The sequence below is a fragment of the Pyxicephalus adspersus genome, chromosome 10, assembly GCF_032062135.1.
Source record: "Pyxicephalus adspersus chromosome 10, UCB_Pads_2.0, whole genome shotgun sequence".
NCBI classification, from domain to species: Eukaryota; Metazoa; Chordata; class Amphibia; order Anura; family Pyxicephalidae; genus Pyxicephalus; species Pyxicephalus adspersus.
This window is the reverse complement of record NC_092867.1, coordinates 7,406,959-7,427,040: the sequence shown is the minus strand read 5'-3', so window position 1 is coordinate 7,427,040 and position 20,082 is coordinate 7,406,959. Positions and strand designations below refer to the sequence as shown.

The following is a 20,082-nucleotide window of genomic DNA, read 5'->3' as shown; positions in this document are numbered from 1 at the left end:
AGCCATAGCCCCATTTTGATAACTCATTAGCTTGAAAATGTGAACATGAATGTGTTTCTATTCATAATTTACAAATAGTTATGGCCTGTCAAAGGCGGTTATCATTAGCAGTTGTATTTCGTGTAGCTGTACATCACAAATCCCTTCCTTCAGGACACAATGCCTCTGTAGCATTCTATTTTCATTTTCTGGTTACAGTTACAAGTGACTATATTTAACAAAGGTGGAATGTGTATTGGATATATTTCTGAACCTTGCCAAACTAAGTTACTGGGTACCTTCTGCAAAAGACAATCAGAGACTGGGGAGAAGTTATACATTAAAAAAGAGACAAATTTGTAGTGGTTTTCTGACTGGTCCGAGAATATCACAGGTCCTTCGCTTTTTGAGCCCAGGCTGCCTGATGACACCACCTCAGGGGCAAATTTATGACAGCCTGGGCTTAGAAAAATGAGATTAAATGGCCCTGGCCCACATGCTACTTGGAAGACTGGCGGCAACTAAAAGAGAAGAGGTATTACTATTGGTGATATATACTATATTACCTATAGGTGACAAATTAGGACTTTGGTGAGTATTGCAGCAAACCCCTTTTTCATTTTTTTTTACATATGTATACATTCCTTCAATATTTTACCTGGATTTTTAAAGTTACAGAGATACAGGCTCAAAATAGGCCAGGGTGGCAATTGATCCTAATGCACCATGGATTTTGGTCTTTTGTTTCAGATTTGATGCACTTTATGCTCTTTGCACGTCTTCTTTTCGGTTTTATTCAAACTTCCCTTTTTTACATTTATTTTTCCTTTGTTTTTAACCCTTTAGGTCAGCCTCTGCTCAGCATATACACTTTCTCGGCAGTTTCAGCCATTGTATATATACCGGACACTAGTCTAATTATATCTGGATCTGGTGAGTCTAACTTCTATACTACATGGCTTTTAAAATTTGTGGCCACCTTACCGTTGCACTTTTATGAGCTTGTTGGACAGCCCATTACAGAACCAAGAGCAATGATATGAAGCTGCTCACCTTTGAGGCTATACCAATATTCACTCAACTTATTAGGGTTTTCACAAGATTTTGAAGTGTGACTGTAGAAATCTGTGCCTATTCATCCAAAAAAGGACGTCAGGTATGGTTGTTGCACGGAAAGAAATGGTCTTATACCTTTGCACAGATGGCAAAGGTCTTTTTCTGCTGCATGATGGCAGAGGAAAAGCTTTTCCACTCAGACTGTGGTTGCTTTGTAAAAAGAATGAACTGTTAGCCTCTGCACATCTTTTGTTTGAATGCACCTGGTATTTTAGCAAAGTTCAATTCGTCCTAAAATAATGAAATGATCTATTTTAAAGCATTCTGATTTAAAAAACAGATTTATTTAATTTTAATTCTAAAATACGTAGTGGTCTCTAGTGTTGGTGTTCCAATTCGGGTTCTCCTTTTATTCACCGCAAATATGGCTGTTCGAATTCGGATAAACTGCAAATTTGTGTGTAAAAATGTGTTAAAAAAAAATTTAAGTAATTTATTGAATGTGTGTGATTTGTGCAACTAACTTTTATTTTTTTTTACAGGTTATCCCACAATAACATGATGATTCCCACGGCTGCACAGCTGTGGGAATCCTCCTGTCAGTGTGGGATCCCTGGGCACTAGAGGTTAAATGGGGACAAGTTTCCCCATTCATCACCTCTAGTGCTCTGTGATTGGCTGAAGAAAGGTAAACCCTGATGACAGCTCAAGCATCATCAGGATTTTCCTTTCCCCACCCAATCACAAAGCACTACAGGTGAATGAATGGGAAGACTTGTCTCCATTTAGCCTCTAGTGCCCCAGGGATCTCCTCAATGAATGCGGCCACAGTCGCATTCATCGAGAACAGTGTGCACTGGATCCCCAGCACTGCAGGTTAAATGGGGACAAGTCTCCCCATTTAAAACCTCTAGTGCTCTCTGATTGGCTGAGGAAAGCTTTCCTCAGCCAATCAGGGAGCACTATCCTTATTCCTGGATGGAGTTTCACGATCCAGGAACACAGGGCTCCTGTGTTCTTGGATAGAGAAACTCTATCCAAGAACACATACAACTAGTAAAGGGCTGCGACTCCAATCAGGGGAGTGTAGCTGTCAGCTCTGCTCCCCTGATTGCTCTTGCAGTTTTTCACAGTCCCGAAAAATAACTCGAATTTTCCCACTATTGACTTTAATGGTGTTCGAATTCAGCATTCAATCACCCGAACAATATCCCCCTATTGAATCGAATAGCTGTCGAATCAAATAGTGAGATATTTGATCAACACTAGTGGCCACTCCTTGAATGTCTGGAAAAACTGACCACACTCTTGTTGTTATACAGATGGCGGAAAGATTGATGTCTGGGACCTGGAAACACAGGAAAACTTGCGGTCACAGAGAAGTCATGAAGAGAAAGTAACAGCCTTGCAGGTAAGGTAATTGAAAGGATTCTTTATTAGATAAATAATGATATCCAGACACTAATAAGACATATTTGTTCCCTTTCAGTTCCATGCTGGATTACTGTATTCTGGTTCATTAGATGGCTACCTGAAGGTTTGGAAAATCTCTCCATCTGGTTCACTGAGTCTTCTTCACTCCTGTGACAGTCTGTCTCTCCCACTGCGGGGTCTCTTCGCTCTGTGTGCTGCTGCAGACCGGATATATGTAGCTAACCAAGGAGCTTCTTTAAAAGTCGTGGACTGGAAGCAAGGTAGGGAAATAAACCAGGTTATAGCGTGCAAGGCAACATTTTTATATGTACTGTATTAGGTTAAGCCATTCAAGCACATACATGTAATATATTATTACACAGTATTTATATAGCGCCAACATATTATGCAACGCTGTACAAAGTCCATAGTCCTGTCACTAGCTATCCCTCAAAGGAGCTCACAATCTAATGTTCCTACCATAGTTATATGTCACAGTCTAAAGGCCAATCTGGGGGGAAGCCATTTAACCCAACTGCATGTTTTTGGAATGTGGGAGGAAACTCACACAAACACAGGGAGAACCTGCAAACTCCATGCAGATAGTGACCTGACCAAGATTTGAACCTGTGACCTAGCGCTGCAAAGGCCAGAGTGCTAACCACTGATCCACCGTGCTGCGAATATATTGCAGATTTTCAGTAGATGTGGTACCTTCATGTGTTTTTTTTCACCTTTAATCCTGCTGGTAAAACCCCATACAGACATGCAATGTTTGTCCTGTCCCCTCTCTATAGAAGAGAACTGTGATATCTGCACAAAGCCTATTCATTCTAGTATAGCTAAAAACAATCTCTAAAGAGAAGGGGAGTGGGGAGGATATGCAAGAGGCTCTCCAAGAGATTTCAAAAGTAGTCATCATCAGTCATTAATGATGCAGCACAGTGGCTTATTAAGGGGAAGACATTGGGGGAAAGCTTTACAGATTTTTGCAAAGGAAGAAGATTACAAATAGTCGTGTCAGGTGACCAAAATCTAACGCGTGTACACAGCTTTACATACTCCTTGTCCTACGGAGACAACACTCACCTGTACTGTATGTTTGGAGTATCAGCATTGTCTCCCTAAGCTCTCTCCTAATTTAGACTACATATACAGTCTTTACCCGCTTCTTGTCTCTGTCACATGAGGACAGTTCACAAAATGTAACTGGGGACACTGGGATAACATCGATTATGGTGTACAGGAAGTTAAAAATTTAGGATTTTCGACATCAACAGTTTTCTTTTTTACCTGCAATGTAATTGACCTGAAAAAGAAAACTAATGCAGTCATCACACGTTGGAACTTATGAGCACAATTCAAACTTTACAAAAAACATTAAACATTCTAAATGTTTAGAAAAGCATTTCTGATGCACTATTCGCCCTGTCTCTGGCGCTGTCCTGATTCGAAAGTCCGTTTCACCACTTGGTAGGGATGCTTTTCCGGAATAAATTATGCCCAGAGTTATTTAAAGCTGAAATAAACTCGATGGGTGGTGAGGTTCTGCCATAATCCGCATATATACACAGCATACTTGGCACATACTTACCCATGTACAGCCATCCTGCAGTGATACAAGGTCCAGCACCTGGCATCCCCCTGAATGCTCCATCTTTGCCACTGGACGCACAACGGGCTTTCGTGAAGACGGGTGATCATCTTTGGCCACTGATCACGTAACTCTTATTCGTGCGTGTTCAGGAGAATGTTTCATATGTTTCAATCAAATATCATCATGTTTCTGCACTGCAGGATTTAGTACCCACCTACAGCTGAGTACAAAGACACCTGGGAAAATGGTATGTATAAATAGGGTAAAAAAATAGGGGGGTAGGGTGCTCCAAAGGCTGATGGGGCAGTAAACAAAGGATGTGGGAGCTGGATTTAGATTTTTTTAAAAACATTATTTATACATTTTTAGGGAAAGGGAATAGGGTAAGGTAGAACAGGCATACAACTGAACAAAAAAACAAAAAAAACACATAGTATGTATTAGAGATAGAAACATGGATGGGGGGGGGGGGTGGTATGAGGATCAGCAGCCATAAACAGCTAGGTATAAAAATTACAATATTCCATTCATTCACCAAGTGCACGGTATTAGGCAGGGTTTCAAACAAAACAGTTTAAAGTTGTGTCATATTGCAGGCATGTTATCGGAGAATAGATGGGATACATTTGCGTATCATTCATCTACGCATCATTGTAGACATGAGCCATGCACCTGGTAACTCTGGTTTCCATCAGGATGCCATTGTTGGCTCCATGGGCATTTATTAGATCTGCCAAGATGGAGGCAACACCACATTCAGAGCAACTGTAGGGCCAAAAAACCAACATCAACAATAAGTGTCTCCTTACCATGGGGTCACTGTTTCCAAGCTGCTACAATGCAGTCAAACCAAATAGGTGTAACCTCAACTCCTGACCTTGGCCACACGCATTAGAAGATAAGTAATGGAAGGAGCAAAGTATCAGACAGATTAGGTGACTGGCCTTGTTGAACAAACAGGTAGGTGGGGGGGGGAGGGGTCCCAAGGGGGGACTAAGGAGCAAGGGCAAGGCAGCAGGGGAGTAAGGGCAATGGGTGTTGTAGTTTTGGGTGATCCGAAGAGTTTACCATAGGGTCTGTGTGTCTTGCCCATTAAAGTGGAACTACATTCAAAATAAAAAGCACACCTACCTTTAATCGCGCAGATCTGTCTGGAGGTTTCTTTGTTTGGGTCCCGCATCGTCCCATATTTGTCTTCGGCTCGGCATTTCCTCTGAAGGCGCCAACATGTTCTTTTCTTTTCTAATTGCTTCTATTAAAGAAAGGGCTCCTTGCCCATCCCCGAGAAAAGGACATGTGCAGAAGGGGCAACTAAGAGCCTCCCGGGATGTGTGACGTAGGTATCCCAGGAGGCTTAGCACTCCCATTTTTTTTTTAGGATGTTGCATTTAAAAAAAATACAATTTTACTTTAAATAAAAGGGTTGTCTACGCTTGTATGTAAAGTAAAAATTTTGAGTTTAGGTCCGCTTTGCGCTCTTTTGGGCCCAGGTGGCAACTTTATCTTGTGGAAGTGAGAAATTGAAACCATGTATTGGAGCCTACCTTCCTGCTGGACCCCCGAATGCAGGAGGTAAGGTCTGGATTTGGATTCTAGGTACTTAGAGATAGAGATAGATTATTCTCATTATTTTGTATGCAATACCTAACACATTTGGCTCCTTTTTAAAGTAATATATTATTTATTATGTTATAAATTGTTCAAATGCCAAAATTTCACTGATTAAAAATTAAATTCTGCTTCCTTGGAATGAAAATGAAGCTATTAATTGAGCAATATTATTTCCCCAGCAATCCAGTCATCACAGTCAGAAAAGAGGTCTCAGCTGTCTACACGTGCAGGTTTAGCAGCTAATATGCAATCCAGTACCAATCCAGGCTGGGTCACACAGGCACAACCTGACCTTCAAAGCCCATTGGACAGCACTATGATTCTCAAGGCAGTAAAAGATAACCAAGCAACTCTGAACAATGGCCTTGTTAAATTGGGTGATTGCAGAGAATTTAGAACATTAAACCACTTTTGATTGCTGGTGAAGAATGGAGCTTGCAGTGTGCAGGTTTTTCTCTTAATAAAAAAAGAGGATAATGTGTTTCAATCAATAGTTTATTTTAGGCTTCTCCGATTTTAAGGGCTAGGTACAGTTTTATAAAATGTACACTGGCCTAACTTACCCTCCAGTTACCCTCCACAGTTGCTTATTTACAGTTCCCTGATGAAAAGCTTCTTTCTTTCCAAGCGTCAGCTGTGCAGTACAATGCTGTGTGTGTGTGTGTGTGTATATATATATATATATATATATATATATATATATATACACACATACAGGTAGTCCCAGAGTTAAGGACATCTGACATATGGACGACTCCTAGATACGCACGGGGCTTCCCTGCTCGCTCGTGTGCTGGACGGAGCCTTGATGAGGGGAGGGGGGCAGTTTGCATGATTTGCAGAAGAAATCTTTTGCTAAGCACAGCTGAGGTTGTGGGTGATCTTAAGGACTGAGCTCTTCTGTAACATCTTGTAACTCTTTAATGACCAAGAAAAACTCTGCAGTTGTTTTTTTTTTTTGCATATCAAAGCACAGCTTGCTCCAGAAGTTATTGAGGCTCCATAAAGTTTTTGCTTTGTTTGTGATTAACTCACAGTGAGGATTTTATACAGTACTTGACACCACGCTACCTAATAATAAGTTGAGACAAAGATCTGTCCTAATTGCATTTATTAAAATAATGTACCTGTTCCGACTTACATACAAATTCAACCTAAGAACAAACCTACAGTCCCTATCTCGTATGTAACCCAGGGACTACCTGTATAAGGACTTCTATAGTGTTTGTCTACCAGTTGCAGCAGTGTAGATCTGTGGCAAGGGAACGTAAACATGGCGGTTCTAATTGGGTAAGTAGGCAACTGTGGAGAAGGATAGTAAAGGTTTTCAAATTAATGGTCAAAGTTGGAGAAAAAAAATATTACTTTCATACAATTGCAATTACCTGTAAAGTCTCACTGCTGTGTCAAAAATCTGTAAAGTGTCTTTGCCAAGTGTCTTTGTCTTTGAGGGAATGGATTTGGATTTTAAGTACTTAGAGATAGATAATTCTTAGTATTTCGTATGCAATACCTAACACATTAGGCTTTCTTTTTAGAGTAATATTATATTATTTATTATGATATAAATTGTTCAAATGCCAAAATTTCACTGATTAAAAAAAGGGCCCCAAATGCAATAAATAGGGGCATTGAGCAGAACTAGTACCGCTCACTGCCATCAGCTGATAAATGTGTCGCTGTGCAAGTGAGAGAGTAGCTGGCAGGGTGCTACCCACACAATTCAGAGGTGAGTGTGAGACCTACTATCACTAACCTTTATTTATTTCATAACCTTTATTTAAGTCCAAACATATTATGTATATATATATATATATATATACATATATATATATATATATATATAATATATGACAAAAGATTAAGAGGCAGGTGTGAACCTACCCTTTATTTTACTAACCTTTATTTATAAGTGCAAACATATTATGCATAATACATGACAAAGAATTCCCAGAGCCCTATGAGTTAGCCAACAATCCAGCAGAGCCATAGCTGCCTGCTTTGTCTTACTGATATCCTGTACAGAACCCTCCGATAAGAAAGGCTTTTCACCGACATAACTTTGAGTTACTGATCTCTGCAAACAACAGTCATTTTACTAAAGGATAGTCAGGTCAAAGTTAAAAAGAAGTGTGATCATTAGCTGCTAGATTTGAAAATGTAAATATAGATAATATTCATATGCAATATTTTATTTACCTGACTAAAAAAAAGAAATATGATAAATATTATATATATATATATATATATATATATATATATATATTAATGTCAATATAACATGTACAAAACAACACACATGCCCTTTAAAGGATAAGGTAGAAACCCCTGATCTAATACTAAGGCAATCTACTTGTATCCCAGGCAATATTTCAGTTTGACGTGTCATCGAACGCTTTGACAGGTAATTGCACAGTGGCTCATCTAAGATATTGCACCGCTGCACGAATAGCCAGTTCAGGATCAGCAGGGTAATTGCGACATTCCCAGATGGGCTAAAAAGTTCATATTACTCTGATAGATTTGCCACTGTCGAGTCTCAGTCCTTGGACATGATTGTATGTCCCAGTGGGACACTGCTAATAAATGATTCTTTGCTTCATAGCCACAATCTGCAGTTCCAAATGTTGTTTTCTCAGCATCCTATGCATGTATTATGATTGAGGAACACAGTTCAGAGGTCAGTATTCCAGACCAGTATCTTTATTATTGATTTGTTTTTTGTTAGTGTGGAAAGAAAGATAAGCTTTTGGATCCGCTGCACAAATAATTGTTATCACATTTTGTAGGCTATTATATTTTCACAGCAGAAAGGAAAAGGATTACACCTGCAAGGTAATGCGGTGCACAAGAAGCCATTCTGAGGAAGGGAGGGAGGGGGATCACTTAGGCTACACAGTGGATCCACGGACGATAAATGAGAAATGATCGTAATAAAAGTGAAGGGGTAAGAGCACAGCGGGGTGCTGCTCCTTCGTTCTCCCCCTCGCCTCTCTATAGAGCAGAATGGTGCTGTATGTACAGCGCTCCTTCATGCATTGTGCAGTCTTTTGTCGCTGTCAAGGATCGTGAAAGATCATTCTCAATTATTATTATTGCACGTGTGTACCCAACGGAAGTGACAACATAGAAAGGTCCCTACCTCTGCTTGACAAGGCTGTGCTGTGTAAATCTCAGGATTGGATGGACAAATGCAAATCTTATGGAAGGTAAAAGATTTTGCGTGTTTTTCCTGTGTATTTAGCTGCTTGCCTGGAGCTTTACAATGAACACGTGCTTTACTTAGTTCTTTAAACATTTGGCATTGGTCCTTATTGCAGAAAGGCGCAGGTGATGAAATTTCTGCAATAAGTATTACATACCTGATGGCTGCCCATCTGACAAAATGTTGCCAGGGATGCCCAGCAATCCCACCTTCCATTGTGCGGACTGAATGAACTCCTGTCGTCTGAGTTACGTCATCCCAGCCCAGTCATTGAAATGGCTGAAGATTGGGATGCTGAGGAAAGAAAAGGAGAATCCGGCAGTGCCCACAATGGAATCAGGTCAGAAGAATATGCCCAGGGTGTATTCCCTTTTTAATATCCTACTCACTATTGACAAGGGGAGTAACAGGTCCATGTGTGCATTACCAAATCTATTTCCATTCATTGCCATGCTTTGAGTTATGGGTAGAGTTACCTTGTAATCACCTCCACCATTCTTGTATATGTTAGAGTTATGCACATCATGCTCACTTTATGCTTTTTGATCTATTCTAGATAACCTCGTCCGTCTCTCCAATCACACCTCAGGATCTGGGTTTGTCGATGCCCTTGCTGTCACCCCTGACAACCTCCTAGTGGCCTCTGGGTTCAATCTGGATCAGGGGCACGGCTTTCTCAATGGTAAGTGTTTATATTATTTTATAAAGGTAAGTGAGTATTTATGCTGCTTTATTAAGGTGATGAAGGGATGCCATAGCATGGCCATGAAATTCAATCTGAGCAGACCATGGCATCATTCTAAACAAGTTTCTTTTGGCCATGTGGTTGCTGTTTATGATTTGCCCTTGCCTCTCCTGGCTGCATAGAAGCCTTTTTTTCCCTATAATACAGGGGTGTCAAACTCTGGCCCACAACGTCCTTTTTTTTGGCCCCCAAAGGAATCCTAAATATGAACTGCAGCTGGCCTGCCGCTACTACAGTTCCTGACATCATTCGCCTCTGTAGACCAGCGTCCTCGCTGCCTATGCGTGGCCCCGCATTGGACTGTTTTATAGACGCAAGTAATGCCAGGAATTGTAGTAGCGGTGCTATTTCAATGAAGAGGGAGTTCCAGCAGCGGGCCACTCGTAAGATTTAGCCCGCCTCAATTTATTCAATAAATTTCAAGGTTGGCCCGCAAAGTTTTTATTTTGGCCCACTGCCTATTTGAGTTTGGCACCCCTGCTCTAATAGAAACAGCAAACCATGCAGTATTACTGCAGGCCATGTAGAGCCCTTACCAATATCCAGTGCTGCACACATTGCCCTAACCCTACATCATAACCCCTGCATTATTTGCATTTGCTCATATCATTCCCAATCTTCCAATTTTTACACACAAGATCAGCAGCAGCGAATGGTATGTGGACAGGTTTTTCACTTTATATTAGAAGATTGAACACTCCTTGAAATCCATTAAATTGCCGTACATTTCTTCTTGTCTGTAAGTGTGTTGATAAGGTGCTAAGTTATCCGTCTTATAGTTTGTAAAAGCTGTCATCAGAGAAAGTGGCTGTAAATGTAATAGCAATGTTTTAGATGTCTTTCTGCTCCTTTTTTCTGTACTGAAGTGTATGGAAGGCTAAAACATGGTTTGGATGGAATAGTGAAGGCTTCAAACCCTCATTTGTGGGTAAGGTGGGGGTTCCTTATTTCCTGCCTGGAAAGGACAACCAAAAAAAAGAGAAAAGCTCCTTTAGGACAGTGGTCACCAGAACAGATGGCTCTGTTGGAATATTTCAGCTGTGAACAAAAAATTCATAAAAGGACTTTTTAAGCAGCGCAACTAAACAAAATTTTTCAACAATCCACTTAAAATCAATCATATTTATTTATAATATTATTTTACACATGAAAAATACATAAAAACAATAGATCTTTCTCTACATGAATGGCGATTGTCTAACAATTAGTTAAGTTGAATCCTTAGTATTATTCTCAGTGCTGTACGCGTTTCGCAGCATTTAAGTCCGCTTCATCAAGAGAACTTTCCTTTATGTTGAAAAACTGTTAAGCAACATCATCCTTGATATATCATTTATTTTACATTCTCTCTCTCATCAGTAGCCGGCTGCCCAAAAGGAGTCCTCCCACACACAAGGGAGAAATGAGGTTTTGAGGTAGAAACCCCTTCAAATAAATATCAATCTCTTCAACAAGTATTCTCCATATATAAACGTATATATGCTCACAGCATTTACCATTCCTTCTATCAACATAAAGAGTGTGGTTTGGATATGTGGATTGGTGAATCCTTGGTAAAGAAATTGATATTCATTTGAAGGGGTTTCTACCTCAAAACCTCCTTTGTGTGTGTTTGGGGACAATTTGTGAAAGGATTCTTCAATGCCCTATGCATGGCGAGAATGAATGAACTCCTGCGCACCTACGCGGAAGTTAAGTCATCACGGCACAGCCTATTAGCTGGTATTTTGTACCCGATGCTGGATGTCCTCGTGTTAGGAAATTAAGGGGGCTCTAGCCGACTTGCTGCAGCTTTGAATGCACATTCTAAGAATCCCACAGTGTGCAGTGATATCACAGCCCAGGAGAGGAGCTTTCACAGCTGTGGATGGCTGGAGTTTTAATTTATCCGTCTAGCATCAAATTTTGCATCATGATTCATGTCCTATAAACACAGCACCAGGAACATTAAAACTCTTAATTTCTACAGCATTATGTAGATTTTTTTTGTCACTCTGTAAGTAGCACTGACATGTCCTATCGCTTAACTTTCTCCGATGAAACTATATTTGAGTTAAACAGCTCATCCATCCCAGACACGCTGCTTAATTTATTTCCCCTCCTGCACGCCGTGTAACCCACGTTATGTAGGTCGAACTACACGATCATTAAATGATTGTTTTATTGAGCTCAGGCGGAAAATTACAAACGGTGCGCAGATCATTCACGCCTCAGCTGTTTTATTGAACTTCACAGCAAAAGCACTAAAAGTAATGCGCATTTTTATCATAATGTATCCAGCCGAGATAAACCTAAAATACTAGGTGCCCCAGATATTATGGGTTTTTGTTACTGGAAACCATCTTTCTGCCACAGAGGCCTGAAGGGCCGTAATTCTCATCTCCAAGTGGTAAATGGATCCTTTCCTGTGCACGTTGGCGAGTTTTTTGTGACGGATGTCATGGCGAAACCATTATTACATTTGCCAGGCGTGGAGTCCGCTGGGTAATAGGGATGGGGGACCACTTAGGGAGATGTGGAGTTAGCGGGGGGCCGCAGGATTTAAGGAATAAATTGTAACCTTGCCAATAGTTTTTTTCCCCTGGAGACCATTATCTCATATTTCTGGGTCACTTAAATGTAATCTGTAGCCGGTTTACATATATTATTTATTTTTTATGGTCAGGACTGAAAATAAAATGTGAAAAATCTGTTTCTGTGTGTAGTCAGGAAATATGGAACATAATATTTTCAATTTGTTTTTTTAGATTGTAGTTTGTGTAGCTCTGGGCTCCTTTTTCAAATATTCTGCAGACTATATATATCTGCTGTTTACAGAGCTCAATAGTTAAAGCTGACATTTACAAAAGCAAATGAATCATCCTTAACTGAATGACATGGAATGTTAAATTCATTAAAGCGAGCCTATACTCAGGAATTTCTGCCATGCTGTTTCTGTAGCTATCTCTGTATGACTAGGTTCAGACCTGTCTTGGAATCAAGCAATCCCGCGTGGCACCTTGCCAGCCATTCAGTCATTCACACCTCAACGCTGGTTTTTAATGAACCAGCATCTGCAGATTTCACACTGGGTGGTAATAAACCACTCACTGAAGCCCCTATTCATTCTCAGTGGGGCTGCTGTAAACATGTCTTAACCAGGGTTCATGGAACCCCAGGGTTCCTCCAGAGGGCGCTAGGGGTTCCTTAAGCAATCAGCAATTTCTACCTCCCGTGTCAGTTATGATGACACTGATGATGTTTTTGGCTATCTGTAAGGGTGACATTCTTCCCAATGGCCAGCAATGTAGGAGACATTCTTCCCACTGACCAACACACTAGTACTGGGAGCTGTAGACATAAAAATTATAGAAGGGGTTCCTTGAAGACCTGAAAGTCATTTGAAGAGTTCCCCTATGTTAAAAAGGTTGAGAAATGCTGCTTTTTATGGTATTATTAAACAGTCTTTATATAGCTCCAACATATTACGCAGCGCTGTACATTAAATAGGGGTTGCAAATAACAGACAGATACAGACAGTGACACGGGAGGAGGAGAGGACCCTGAGCTTACAATCTAAAAGAAATTATGTAACAACCATTCTTTATGGTGAACTCTAAACTGTAGCTGTAAAGATTTTATAGCGCCACCTCTGGCAGTATTGTATTTTAAAATTTCATACCATTGGGACACAATTTTTATTTAGGCAATTTAATATTACTAGGCAGCACGGGGGCTCAGTGATTAGCACTCTGGCCTTTGTAGCGCTAGGTCCCATGTTTGAATCTCAGCCAGGACAATATCTGCATGGAGTTTGCAGGTTCTCCCTATGTGTGGGTTTCCTCCGGGTACTCCAGTTTCCTCCCTTCCACTTAAAAAAATGCATGTAGTTAGATTTATAGGCAGTTAGAATGAATTATATATGACGATGGGAGGGAAAATTGTTTGTCAGCTTGATCGACAGATAGTTACATGACTGACTACTTTTTACATCGCTGTGTAACATGTTAGCGCTATAAAAATACTGTGTAATAATAATAATTATAAATTCGATGGACATTTGTTCATATATCTTAATTTAAACATTTGCTTTCAGAAAAATCTATACCAATTTGGGGGTTTTAGGAAAGCTTAAGGCTAAAAATGCGCATTTTAATGTGTTGCTCCGGGTCAAAATCATCCAATATCTCCACATCCAGGTCTGCTTTATGAGAACCAGTTATGTGCAGAAAATACTTCCAACGCTCCAGAGATTCTCATCCTGATGGGAATTATTTTCCTGCACACAGATGACTACCCTCTGATCTGTAAAAGTCTAAATTGGTTCCAAGGAAGCCGCTATTCACTTGGAGGTTTCGCCAACCTTTTTCGGCGGGTTGTTCTAGGTGACTTGTTCTATTTAGGCGACTTGTTGTCTCTCTCGCGTCCGCCGTAGATTTTCCTCCATCGTCAGCTGTATGAAAGCCCAAACAGATGCTTAGGATGCGGCAGCTTTTCCAATGAACATTTCATCTGTTCTTCAATTACTTTTTCTCCATGCTGTTTTACCAATTTGCTATAATTGCCGCTATTGTTTCAGCTTTTGCCTGCGCGCTCTGTTTGTGCAAGCATGTACGGCTCTCAAGTGTCACCCAGGGACAGATCATTGGAAATTAACTTTTTTTTTTTTTTCTTTTGAAGATTACATTTTTACCAGGTAGAAAGATGAACGTATTACAGAGCTGTTCTAATGAGGCAGGGACCGATTTGTAATAATACAAAGTACGAGATCCGTTCTCGGTAAACTTCACAGACTTACGGAATCCTAAAAGAGAAATTTAAAGGATCGCTCTTCCAAAACGGGGATTGGTATTCTGACAATTTGTATGCTTGTGTAATGGTGCTACTCAGTAAATTAGTTTTTTTTTAATGTTTTTATATTTTCTTCACGTTTACATGCAGATCAAGCAAAAATAACAACGACATGGTTTGGGACTCGCAGGAGCAGTTGCATTATTGTTTTATTTCAATAGGAATTTAGAGCCTTTTTAGAGACCACTTGACACCTCTTGAGCCCAATGCAAAATATTGCTGTGCTCCCGGAAGCAGAAAACCGCACTGCAGGTAACCAGATTTGCACACAATTGAGGCAGCAGCAAGTCTTCAGACAACAACATCACAAGTAAAAGCCACTGACGTCTGCTGCAGCCTCATGCAAAAAAAAAAGGGTTCCTAACTTCAATCATTCACTTGAATGTTGAGTTTAGGACCATGATTTAGCCTAGGGTTTCTCAACCAGACGTTGCTGGGGGTTCATTGAGCGATGGGCAATTTGGACCTCTCAGGTCAGTTTAACTGACACCAATGATGTTTTTGGCTATCTGTAGGGTGACATTCTTCCCAATGGCCAGCAATGTAAGAGGAATTCTTCCCACTGACCACCACACTAATATACTGTGAGCTGTGGATATAGAAATGATAGCAGGGGGTTCTCTGAAGACCTGAAAGATATTTCAAGGGTCAGGAAACACCAGTTTAGCCCATAGAAGAACACTGCAGCTCACAACGAGTCTGAGATGGCTCTTAAAGGCCATAGCAGTGTTTTTGCCCAAAAATTTGTAATTTTTTTTACTATTTTTTGTGATACTGATTTTTTACCAGTTGCTTTAGTGTCAGCTGGACATCATTCTTCTGGTCTGGCTGATTGTAAAAACATCACACCATGCCTGTGTAATATGCATCACCATGGCATGTAGCTTCCATTGGGGTACATTAACAGGGCGACAGAGTAGGAACAATGGGCCTGAGTTATTAAAGCTCTCCAAGGCTGGAGAGGAGACACTTTTATCAGTGAAGCTGGGTGATCCAGCAAACTTAAAATTGATCTGGTCCACGATTTAAAAGATTTGCTAACAAATTGCAAATTACTTTAAAAAAAAAATCCATTCCAGGATCACCCAGCTTCACTGATAAAAGTGTATCCTCTCCAGTCTTGGAGAGCTTTAATAACTCTGGCCCATTGCTCCTATGTTGTCAGCCCTGTTTCTCAATCAGATTATTAAGTAATTTGTGGTTCTCAGATCAGATCATGATCTTTTTGGATGACATTCTTCCCAATGGCCAGCAGTGTAGGATGCATTCTTCTCACTGACCACCAGGCTAATGTACTTTGATCTGTGGAAATAGTAATTTTAGAAGGGGTTCCTTTAAGACTCAAAGGTATTTCATGGGTTCCCCCATGTTTAAAATCTTGAGAAATGCTGCTATATATAGTAGTATTAAACAGTATTTACATAGCACCAACATATTACGCAGCGCTGTACATTAAATAGGGGTTGCAAATCACCGACACACAGACTGACACAGAAGAAAAGATGACCTTGTTCTCAAGAACTTACAATCTAAGGGATTAAAAGGAATGATATAACAACCATTCTTTATGGTGAACTCTAAAGCTGCGTACACACCTGCAATTTTTCTCGTTGGAAAGGATCTTTCACGATCCTTTCCAACGAGAAAAGACTGCAAGATGCATGAACGGTGCTGTACATACAGCACCGTTCATGCTCTATGGAGAGGGGAGGGGTAGAGCGACTGAGCGGCACCCTGCTGCGCGCTCTCCCCTTCCCTTTCATTAGGATCGGTCGTCGTCCATCGTCCATGGATCCGCCAGGACGGTCGTCGGACGACGATCGACTGTACACACGGCAGATTTTCGCCCGATAATTGGCCGATACCGATTATCGGGCGAGAAAAATTTGCCGTGTGTACGCAGCTTAAACGAATGAGCTGTAAAATTTTATAGCGCCATCTAGAGGAACTGTGGGTTACCACAAAACCCTGGTTGAGAATGGCTGCACATAACAAAAAGGGCCTGAACATGGCAGGATCACCAATTTTATTTCGAAAGCTGCATTTGGAAAATAACATTAATAGGTCAGAACATTCTTCAACCAGGTTTAGATTTCATTTAATAGGCTGTTCAGTGTGTGTAAGTATCCCCGGTGGTGTTGTAGTTTGCCCCAATGCCCTATTACTGGTTTAGTCTGCATGTAAACGTGGGGAAGAATCTACACAAAAGCCATTCATAGACCGAACTCTATCATTACATTCCCATTAGTAAGATCCGTATCATACTGGTGATTTTCTAGCACTGTCCCTATGAGGATTTGTAACTGGGTACCCTGATATTCGATATTGGGCTGCAGTACACGTCTATATTGCTGACATTCACGTGTGGGGTTATTTCCAATAGCCATGTGTTGATAAGATAATATAAGCAGCCATTGAAGCTGCAATTTTGTAACCAGGTGAAAACGCTTCCAGGGATGAATGTGCTTAAAGATAAATTGACAAGTGTCGGAGCATAAAAATCTCTGGAAAATAACGGTTCCATTGAAAGCATATTTTTTCATGACTGCACAAACACTAATGAGGGAGATTTGTGGCAGCTCTAGGTGGCTGCTATATAATCAATGCTATTTTTTTTTTTTAAAGCAGAAGTCGATTTAGGAAAAGCGCCGCTTTCATTTCTACAGCTCCAACACTTGTTTCTGCAGGGTTTGTAGCCAGTTTGATGACATGATAGGTCCTGTCATTTCTCCTCTTGGGGCAGCTATAGGAGGTCCTTAGTGCTGCACTGAATGGCACTCATATAATGACATGTCAGCCATCCAGTGCAGGAAAGTGGTGATCATAGGGGGCGGGTCCATGACAGCCGGGGCTGATGAAGCGGAAAACCGAGGACATCTAGTGGCGGAAAGAGATAAATGCAGAGTTTTATTTGTTCTTTCACCTCTGGCATATGCATGGATTCCCAATATGGTGGCTCAGTGGTTGACACTTTGGCCTTTGTAGCTCTGGGTCCTAAATTCAAATCTCAGCCAGGGCACTATCTGCATGGAGTTTGCAGGCTCTCCCTGTGTTTGAATGGGTCCTAAATTCAAATCTTGGCCAGGGCACTATCTGCATGGAGTTTGCAGGTTCTCCCTGTGTTTGAGTGGGTTTTCTCCCACATCCCAAAATCATGCAGTTAGGTTAATTGGCTTCCCCACAAATCATCCCTAAAAACGGTGTTAATGACATATGACTATAGTAGGGACATTAGACCGTTGAGGGACAGCTAGTGACATGACTTTGTACAGCGCTACGTAATATGTTGACGCTGTATATTAATAATAGGCATTCAGTGCTTAACCCAGAAATTTTTTTAAGCAGGCTGGGAATAAATTGTAGGCAGGTGGAAGCCCATTGTGACCCAACGCTTCAGTAACCACCCAAAAACATCCGGGTGGTTGCTGAAAAGTGCCGGGTGGTGCGCCCAGCTAAAATGGGCTGGGGAGAACACTGGCATTTACTCCGGCACCTCCATCTTTCTTTCGATCTTCGGTCATCTTAATTGGCTGGCCTGGGATGGCATAGCATCCATACAGGTGCACAGGAGTTCGTTCAGTCCCAGCAGCCACAGTATCCCGGGTCCTATGCTGAGCTACGCATATGGAGCTCAGCTATCATTGACGGCAATCAGGCAGGTAAGTATGTTTTATTGCAGAGGGAACATCACCTGCCTCTTTCTGCAATAAAGCCCAACCTGATCCTAAATTTTATTATAGTTGTGGTCAGTTTTCTATTTTCAGATACACATAAATAGGATGGGTGTATAGGGAAGCCTTTGTTACTGCATAGTCACACTGTGGGTTTTTCTTAATAGTTGCATTTTGATCTTGCAACATCAAATATTAATTTAAGATAAACATGGCAATAATACCGCAAAGGTTTTACTTACTGAAATGATATCTTGTGTCAATATAAAAAATGCTTTGAATTATTAACACATGAAGAAGTGTAAATAAAGCCGCGCTTCAATACAATATAATATAAATTTGTATTAGGCTTTGCTAATGTCATGTGCTGTCCTTTCTCTGTGCAAATCAGTTGCCATATTGGATTAGACTCTGGAGCTGACGAGTGCTATTATTGGTGCTCTCCTTCTCTCTGAAATCTTGATTTAACAGAATCAATCATCTAAAATAATTAAAAAAATGCTTTAAGTATAAAATGCAGCCAGTGGGGGTTCCTATAACCAAACCTTCCTGCAATAGCTGAATGATGGACAAAGGTCGGTCAGGTCCTAAAATTGTTGAAGGTTGCATGCTTTCTCCTGCTAGCAGTTTATTCTGGAAAGGACAAAGGGAGATTATTGTAATTTGGTAATTTTATCTACCTTTCCAAAATCCAGCTCTCCTAAAACCTCCCGAGCAAACCCCGACATTCTTCTATATCTCACAATCCATCACTGTAACCGTGTACAAAGCCAGCTCCATAAAGGCATTGGCCCTGATTTATTAAAGCTCTCCAAAGCTGGAGAGGATACACTTTCATCAGTAACAAATGGCAATTTACTTAGGAAATCCATTCCAGGTTTGCTGGATCACCCAGCTTCCCTGATGAAATTGTATCCTCTGCAGCCTTGGAGAGCTTTAATAAATCAGGGCCATGGTGTGATGAATTGTGTTACAAAACCTGAGAGTGGCCATAAGAGAGCTCTGATCTCAACCCTGCTGGGATGATTTGAAACATTGATTGATAGGCACATATTCGCTCCAAAATCTTGGGAAAAACTGTCCCAAGATATTGGAGTGAGTCTGCCATGAAAGAGAGCCAATTCTATTTCATGCTTATGGGTTTGGAAGAGAATGTCCATAATGCTCATATAGGTGTGATGGCCAGGTGTTTCGTCACTTCACCTGTTGTTCATTATTACTTATTATACAGTATTTATATAGCGCCAACATATTATGCAGCACTGTACAAAGTTCATAGTCACTAGCGGTCTCTCAATCTAATCTACCTCAGTCATATGCCTTTAATACAATCTAAGGTCAACCATGGGGGAAGCCAATTAACCTAACTGCATGTTTTTGGAATGTGGGAGGAAACCGGAATACCCGGAGTACAGGGAGGAAACCCACACTAACACAGGGGGAACCTGCAAGCTCCATGTGTCCTGGCTGAGATTCGAACCTGGGACCTAGCGCTGCAAAGGCCAGAGTGCTAACCACTGAGCCACCGTGCTGTTCATTTTGGTATTTGATGTGTATATGCTGTCAGCTATGGCAGCCTGCAGATTTCACTCCAAGAGATATATAAAGCAGGTACGAATTAATAAATAATTTCTCATATGTGTAGTCGTTTTATATTTCCATTTTCTTGTTTTTTAGTGCGGGATATAAAAACAGGGCAGTACCTGAGCACACTGTCCCATCCAGACATCTCGCGTCTCCTGTGTTTGGCCGTATGTCGCACTCCTGATGGGCTGTGCCGTTGGGTGACCGGGGGTAGAGAACTGTTGATGTGGGAGGAGTTGCCGAAAAAAGCTGCAGTGGATAGGTAAGTCATCGTATTCTTCTTCATGTCTACTGTTTACTTGCAGATGTTTTTATAGGAAGTATTGACAAAAATGAAGGATTTTGATTGGAGAAGGCTAGAGTCTGATCCCTTTACAGGTTTTTTATAGGA

General features: G+C 40.9%; 1 protein-coding gene across 1 annotated transcript in view; it reads left to right on the top strand.

Annotated features, from left to right (window-relative positions):
* Nucleotides 1–20,082, top strand: part of LOC140339905 (kinesin-like protein KIF21A) — a 34,456-nt gene that overhangs the window by 10,105 nt on the left and 4,269 nt on the right. Inside the window, exons 7-11 of the mRNA XM_072424818.1 lie at nt 826–912; nt 2,358–2,446; nt 2,525–2,729; nt 9,418–9,543; nt 19,785–19,953. Coding sequence (XP_072280919.1) covers nt 826–912; nt 2,358–2,446; nt 2,525–2,729; nt 9,418–9,543; nt 19,785–19,953 — 676 coding nt within the window. The remainder of the gene's footprint in view (nt 1–825; nt 913–2,357; nt 2,447–2,524; nt 2,730–9,417; nt 9,544–19,784; nt 19,954–20,082) is intronic.